Consider the following 8356-nt stretch of genomic DNA (forward strand, 5'->3'; position numbering starts at 1 on the left):
ATTAAACATACAATAAACATTGCACTTTAGGGATTAACGGCTCGTTTCATTGACGGGATTGATATACGGTCGTCTGCCAATCTCTAAGCCCACTAGTTGTCGTTGAAAGCACGCGATTGATCGTATCACAAATTTTAATTCGTTTGCTAAAGGCTACCCGCTGAGCGAAGCGATCCAAAACTTCTCAAACTCTCGCTCAATCTAGCTAGAGAGCAAGAACCAATAATGATAAAGCGTGGTGAAAAGATGGCAAAGAGGGGAAAGAGGGGAAGAGGAGAAAGAAGACGTGGGTGTGAACTATTTTTCGGCCACTATTTTTTGGGCCATCACGGTCGTATACCGGAGCTTTTTTGTTAGAAAGAGGTAAACACATACAGCGCGCTATCTCTAACGACCGTAAACGCTTCAATCGATCAAGAACTTCGATCGGTTCTTCGGGCGTTTCTGCTCGCTTTCTCGATCGCTTTCGGCGGAAAGCGAGCTTGAAACCGAGTTCAAAAACTGCTCGATTTTGTTGTGCGGGTATGCAAACATTTCATTTCTAGCAAAGAGGGGAGGGGCTAGCACGCCTCTCTGTACTTTTGGAAGGTTTAAAAAGACTTGTTCGAAGTAGGCCCAAATTGGCATGACATGGAAGTATCTGCTATTACAAACAAGGTAACGGGTTTCACCGAAGACCTTGATACTCCAGCAGATGGCCAAGAAACATGTAATCTAGCGGCTATAGCGCCGGAAAAGTAAGTAAGTATATATACCAAATGGCAATCATAGAATCCTTATACCCTTACACTTACATCCCTGTTCAGCGATACCGGTCTGCCCGCAAAGCTGCCGAGAATTTGTACATGAAACCGTTCTAATAGCACGTTTCGCAATCAAAATGGCGAAAAAACAAAAAGCAAGAAACTATCAATTATGTGATAAATGAAACAAAGCAAAATGTTTTGATGATTCTAGGAAAGAACTGCTTGTAACAACGGAATCAACTAACACTATTGAACAAAACAAACGCTATGTTACGACACTGGGTAGGGGGAAAGCGGGGCAAAATGGGCACCCTCTATTTAAGCATTATTTGAGTACAAAGATACTTTCCAATGCTCAAAATGTATTCATTAGAGTGTTTTATGAATACCATGTAAGTTTCATAACCCTTACATAACAAATAACCAAGAAAAACGCAAAATAAGATTTCGTAGTGAATTGATATAATTTTTACCTCCTCGCAAATTTTTTTTTTATTCAGAAAGAACGTACCTCCTCGCAAATAAGCTTTAACAAATGATTCATAAATGTGTTTTTGTCGTACAGAGTATATTTTGAAAGCTTTTTTATTTTTGTACGATTTGTGTGAATAAAGTATGCGAATTGATGCAGTTTTCAAAATAATATAAGCAAAAATAATCAAATGTTGCGATTGGGGCAAAATGGGCAGTCGCGCTTGGGGCAAATAGAAATGCCTTGTTGTTCCAAATAATAAAAATATCGTAAGATTGAAGTTAGTGCGTTTAATTTGTATTAAACGCATTGAAAAAATGCGATAATTACAAAGATGACATATGGATAAAATACGATATTTTTACCATAAATATTCCACTACCTAATAAAGCAGTGCTAATGGTTTTGGTTTCAAATTATGAACGCGCACGCCAAATTTATGATATAGACCATGGTTTAAATTAAATTAACTAGTAAATCTTGGAAGTAAGAAGTTCTTGATATTTTTAAGAAAATCAATAAATAAAATAATACATGTTAAAAGCTAAATTTTTAATATTTCAACTCGATTAACTCTTGTGTCGAACATGATCAAAACTTTTCCTGCGTATATTCGAAGACATTAGATCTTTTTGCAGCCATTTTCCAGCAGAACCCAGCTACCGGGCATAAGCGGGTAGGTGTAACGAACAGGCAAAATCCATATTGGGACCGAGGTGGATTAAATAAATCAGGCGGTGGAATGTAGCAAAATGGGTAAAAAGGAGGTATCGTCATGTAGAGCATTTGGCCATCCAGGCTTTGTGTTTAATGTGTTTAAAATGTGTTTAGCACTAAAAACATTTTAAATCCACGCTTCATAAATCGACATTTTCTACATTATATTGCAGCTGCTGCTTGTAAACAAATATCGACGGCTGAATCTGAAAATGGCAGCATGCCAAACGCTATCTAGAAATCTAGAGCATTTTGACAATTCTTCATTGCACGTAAGATCCCTAGGATTAAAACTGTTGTCTACGTGTTTTAAACTTGTTAATATAATTTATGTACAATCGTACTTCGATAAATAAAATTTTCAAACATAACTTGTGCTTTGCAAGTTTTTATTTGTAGTCAATTTTTTATACATGTATTTTGACGCGAGCTGCCGTTGCGATTTGCCGTCTGACGTTATCTGTCAAATCGCATATAAAATTTTTACGGAACGTCAAGGTGTGTGTATATTAGGAGGTGAAGTGTTTCAGTGCAAATTGACATTTCACGACTTGACATAACAATACTAGCGGTTCTGATATTACAATCGGGGATGGCAGGAGGTGGTATAGAAAATTGTATGCGATTTTACATAACAATTGTCAAAGATGGCTTCTGGTAATCGCGATAAAAAAACTTCTAAATTAATACACCTTGGACAAAATCGCATATGATAACACGCTGCCACCGGCGTAAATTAAGATATTTGTATCCGATTAAGATTGATATTGTGTGAACCCAAACTGATTGGTGAATATTTTTTTAAAAGTTGTTTCTGGTGAAATATTAAAGATTCATCGCAAAGATACATGCATTGAAAACTTATTTAATAACTTTAATTTAGCCTTATCACCATATTCACTAATATTGTCATCAATGTCAAATCCCAAACAAAAAAGCATGCGGCAAAAAAGCATGCATTGCCTGCGGTAAAATTACGCGCTACAAGATATGCGTACCCTTATTACCGTTAACCTTGTCAAATTGCTTGCTGTCAAATTGCTGGTTAATGCGTCATCACATCGACTAAAACATATCAGAAATCAATAGTTCACTAAAGTACATGAATCTTAGTTTAATAGTGAAAAATGGTGCGGAATTATGTTAGAAAATCCAACCGTCAGTCATGGACGGACCAACAATTCAAAACAGCTATTCTAGCAGTTCAATCTGGCTCTTCCCAACAACAAAGCGTTGCTCGGGAATTTGATATTCCTATGACCACTCTAGACCGATATTTAAAAAAAGACAAGAATACAAAATCGAGCCTGGGTTCACATTCACCTGTTCTTACGAATGCTCAAGAACTCCTACAGGAAAAACACATCATAACCATGGCGAAACAATGCTATGGGCTGACGCCAAGAGAAATGAGAAGTGTTGCTTTCGAGGTAGCCGAATCGGACAATATAGCACACCCATTCAATAAATCTCTTAGGCTCGCAGGAGTGGGTTGGTTGAAAGGATTCATGGATCGACATCCCATCATTACAGTAAGAACACCAGAAAATACATCTTTGGCTAGAGCTAGAGGTTTTAACAAAGAAAGTGTAAAAGAATTTTTTGATGTGTTGGAGACGGTATTAAGTGAACAAGATTTTCCTCCGCACAAAATATGGAACATGGATGAAACCGGATTCTCCACAGTATGTATTTTATTTTTTTTGTATAAAAAGCATTATTAATTCATCTCTTTCAATCATTTCAGGTACAAACAAAACCGAACAAAGTTCTTGCCAAGAGGGGAGAACATCAAGTTGGAGTGATATCTAGCAGTAAAAGGGGCACTAACACTACTGTAATTATGGCCATGTCTGCATCGGGGGACTATTTACCACCGATGTTTATCTATGCTAGACAAAGACTTAACGAAGGTCTAAAAACTGGTGCTCCAGATGGATCAAAGTTCGGTTGCAGTAAGAATGGCTGGAGCATTATGGAAACGTGCATGGAATGGTTCGACCATTTTTTAGCATTTACAAGACCAACTGTAGATTCTCCGATACTGCTAGTTATGGACGGACATTCAAGCCACACAAAAAACTGGTCGTTGTTGGAAAAAGCAAAAAACAGCTTTGTTCGAATCATAACAATCCCACCACACTCGTCTCATAAACTACAGCCGTTAAATGTAATGTTTATGGGGCCATTGAAAATTTACTATTCATCTGCTATTGAAACTTTTATGAAAAATAACTCAGGTAATTATTATGCATTGTTACCTATTATTGTGTCCAGCAACAAAGCTCTTTCTTTTGCGCAGTGGAAAAACGAAAACTTCATTTTTTTTTTCAATTCAAAATTAAATTAAAATCAAAATTAAAAATACACTGACTTACATCTTCTTGGCACAATGGTAGAAAGAGGTCGTTTATCATCACTGTGCCTGTTTTAAAACCACACGCAAACTAAATAACGGTCATTCTACTTAGCTTGTGCAAGTTCATCCGTTGTTCGCAACTCCTTCGGGATGAACCTTTTCGACTATCGCTACTTCGCCAGCGCTGCATGTCCTTCTCTCTCACTTCACCGCAACGCATCTGTCAAATTAGAGACGCTGTTGACAAACAACACCAATTATCAGTTTTTTTCCTAACTATATGTCTTCTTCTAATGTTTCGTAGCAAAATCAGTTTCACTCTATAACATTCTGTCGCTAGTAAAAAAAGCGTTTGAAAAAGCTGCAACCAGATCAACTGCAAGAAATGGATTTTCTGCTACAGGAATACATCCATTCAACCCATCGGTTTTAAAGAAGATGATTTTGTTGTCAACAATTTCATAACACAGCAAAATATAGCAGAAACTATACAACCATTAGAGCCGACACTAAACGCTACACTAAACAATAGCCAAATTGATGTTTTGCCGATTGCTATGTCAATTCCTTCGGGTATGTATTAACAATTATTATTTTTACGTTTGAATTAATTTTGTATGTTATTCTAACATCACGTTACTTTTTGTTTATTTTGACACAGCAGACTCAGATAATAGGCCCGATTATTAAACACAAGTTGTAAAGACAAGTTGTCAAAATCGGAAGATTTGTATTATGACATCCGTTTGTGTTGTGTGTTGGAAAAAAAAATTGACGAAACACAAACTCACAAGCACACTGCCAAGATATCTATTATGAAACACAAACCGAAATCCAAAACTGTCAAACTGCTTTCCGTCAGCTTTTTGCCACGGAAAGGCGCCAATCTCAGATTGTTTGTTGTTTGTGTTGTGTCGGTCAGAGTGGTTGCTGTTGCTTTCACGACAAAATGTAAGTATTTTATTTCAGAAATAATCTAATTTTATTATTTTTAACAAAAATTTGTATACCGCCATATCCATACAAATGGCGATATCCTGAATATACTGGTAACGTGTTGCTGCTACGGCTTAAGAAGCTGCTGGTATTTCCTTCTTCTGCTGTTGTTCGATGATAGTCGAAAGCTGAAGGGCATGCGCACCTGGTTTGCGTTCGACAGCAATGGATCCCAGCTACTTCTTCAGTTAGCAACTTCTTCAACAACCAACAGCATAAGCAAATGTTATTAACACATCTAATACTGTATACACTTTTAGGAATAACAAGGACGCCCGGACATCGCGAACCCAGTACCAACAAATGGTAGATGAGTTGGAAAAGGTCCCTGACATCGCCAGAGGGATGTACAAAGGTGACCAGACCGCTTTCTGGGAGGAAATGGCTGAGCACCTTAACGCCCTGGGACCGCCGATAAGAACGGGTGCAACGTGGAAGCGGGTAAGATTAAAAGAGCAACACAACATATTTACATGTTGCTTTTAATGTTCGATGTTTGTTTCACAGGTGTGGTTCGATTACAAATGTGCGGTAAAAAAAAAATTGCGTTTGAATAAAGCATCTTTGTTGGCCACTGGTGGCGGTCCGTTCCAGCAAAGGCCATTGAACGACGTAGAAGAAAGAGTGGCCGATTTAACTAATTTGAAGGCCACAATAGAAGGAAACGCAGGCCGCTCTTTTGGAAATTTGAACGACGACAACAACAACAACAACAACAACAACCAATTGTTGCCAATTAGCATAGATCAGCTAAACAACGGCAGCGAGGCGCCAAACAACGACAGCGAGGCGCCAAACAATGAGCAGAGTACTATAACGGAAAAAGCAAAGAGAAAACGAAGTCGGAAGCGGCAGAACACGGAAGCGGTGTTGCGTCAAAATCAGGAGCTTCTTGACCTAATGAAAAAAAATATTCAAGCTCAAAAGGAGTCCACAGCCGCGTTGAATAGGGGAGTTGTGATATTGGAAAATATCACAGATTTATTAAAAGAGGCTGCTGAACGCAAATCCGATTTGTGATTTTAGTTGTTTAGTTGTTGTGATAAGATTTTAGTTGTTAGTTAGCGTTTAATGTACTTATTAAGTGAATTATGCGTACTGTGATGAATTAACTCTTTTTGTGATGCAAACATATGTGATGGACTTAAAAAAATAAATGAACTTGACCACTAGCTGAGTTGCGTTGCCTTTTATTCATCTGAGCTTAGCTCTTCCAATCCATACGCAATACACATGTTGTGTAAGATGCAACATACGTTCGTTATTTGAGTTGCTTTTAACGGGGTGTAGTGCAACTGTCGAGCACCTAACAAACACCTAAATCTATTTTTGAGCAACCCGATCGTGCGCTCCACTATTTCTCTACCTAAAGAATGGTTTTTATTAAAGGCAGCTTCTGGTGTGTTTGGAGCAGGATTACGTTTTGGTGTTATTAACCATGGTTTTGACGGGTATCCAGCATCACCTGTGAGAAGTTTAAAGATTATTTACATAAACAAATACCCATAGGATGGTTTAATGTATTACCTAGTAGCTTGAATGCAGTTTCTCCGCTTCGATGTTTTGTTTCGAAAAAGTTGTCCATTCCACTTACATTCCAAATATGTGAATCGTGATTGGCTCCTCCAAATTTGGCATTCACATACCGAATTTTCATGAGATGGTCGCAAATCTACCGGTACGTAGAAAAATAATATTGAAGTACACAACATAAGACAAAAAACTTAAAGCTTTACTTACAATCATCGCGTTTAGGCTGTAATAGCCCTTCCGGTTATAATGCTGATCGTAATCGTCCACAGGTGCAATAATTTTTATGTGTGTACCATCAACACACATCACTACACCAGGAATGCCACTTTTTGAGAAGAAGTATCGTCGTGCATCTTGTTGCTCATTTGGTTCCATCGCTAAAGAGATCCATTTGTTCCCAAGAGTTTCTTGGATTATGTTCAAGCACTTTGCAAAGGCTACCGAGAAAGTAGGCTGGACAATAGCTATTTTATAATCATTTCCTGTTCCATTTTGGTAGCTGCCTTCAGCTAGAAATCGCAGAGCAGCAGCCAAAATTTCATTTGGCTTAAGCCCTTTTCCCTTAACCGGTGGGAACTTGGGCTCGATCTCCGCCAGAATGTCAAGGAAAATTTCCTTCGACACACGAACATTTTTCTTAAATCTGAAAAGCACAACCACACATGTTTAACACGGTTTGCACAAATAAGCCGCTTGCTTAACTCACGCTTGGTTATAAAGCTGTAACGGGTCAAAAACACTTCGAAGCAGTCGGCGCTGTTTTGTCTGATCTACCGTCGATTCTTCTTCACTGCTGCTATCGTCACTTACGAAGTGGGAGAAAATCATTTTGATGTTTAAAACAAGGATTGTTGTTAGCTTGCGAAACGTATGTATCTTAATTAAACTTGTTCACGTTTTTTCATTTTGATTCTGAACATTTTGACACATCGACAAAGGCTTTGACACAGCTTTAACGAAAGAAAAAATTTAACGAAACTTGTCTATGACAAGAACGGTTTCAAAATGCATGTCTATTTTCCGTTTGTCTTGACGAACTTGTCTTGTGTCATTTCCGTTTGTGTTTAATAATCGGGCCTAATATTAGCATTCCTCCACCTGTCTGCACACCAGCACAAAAACAGAAACCACGCCGAAATCGACAAGGAAAATCTGCAGAGCTTATTTCAAATAAATACAGGACGAATCTTTTACAACAAGTTGCGTTAAAAGATGTGTCAAACATTAAAAAAAGAAACAAAACTCAGCAAAAAAATCAGACAAAATATCCTGTGCTATAAGTGTGGCGATGTATTTAGCACGTCAAAAAATTGTGAAGCTTGGACAAAATGCTGTTTTTGCTTCCAATGGTTCCATGCAACTTGTTTCCTAGAATGCGAAACATGTAAATAATGTTGGAATTCTTTCATCTAACCAAAATAATAAAAATATGATGTATATTATAATTTGAACAAAATCATGAAATCAATTGCTATTCATTTTGGAATAAATGGATTTATATTTCGTGATTTAAGTGTTTATTTGAACTATTAA

At 37.6% G+C, this 8356-nt stretch overlaps 2 protein-coding genes across 2 annotated transcripts; one reads left to right on the forward strand and one right to left on the reverse strand.

Moving 5' to 3' along the window:
• Positions 1-5088: 5088 nt before the first annotated feature.
• LOC121592223 (putative uncharacterized protein DDB_G0274405) lies at positions 5089-6310 on the forward strand. Its single transcript, XM_041913630.1, has 3 exons — positions 5089-5245; positions 5551-5731; positions 5798-6310. Coding segments are annotated over exons 1-3 (696 nt in total). The 5' UTR covers positions 5089-5243.
• Positions 6311-6478: 168 nt separating this feature from the next.
• LOC121591907 (putative nuclease HARBI1) lies at positions 6479-7722 on the reverse strand. The gene is made up of 4 exons (XM_041912975.1): positions 7530-7722; positions 7031-7466; positions 6818-6962; positions 6479-6755 (listed from the first exon to the last, which is right to left on the reverse strand). The coding sequence occupies exons 1-4, from the start codon at positions 7649-7651 to the stop codon at positions 6481-6483; spliced, it is 978 nt and encodes a 325-aa protein (XP_041768909.1). The 5' UTR covers positions 7652-7722; the 3' UTR covers positions 6479-6480.
• Between the last annotated feature and the right edge of the window lie 634 nt (positions 7723-8356).

This window comes from Anopheles merus, chromosome 2L, assembly GCF_017562075.2.
Source record: "Anopheles merus strain MAF chromosome 2L, AmerM5.1, whole genome shotgun sequence".
NCBI classification, from domain to species: domain Eukaryota; kingdom Metazoa; phylum Arthropoda; class Insecta; order Diptera; family Culicidae; genus Anopheles; species Anopheles merus.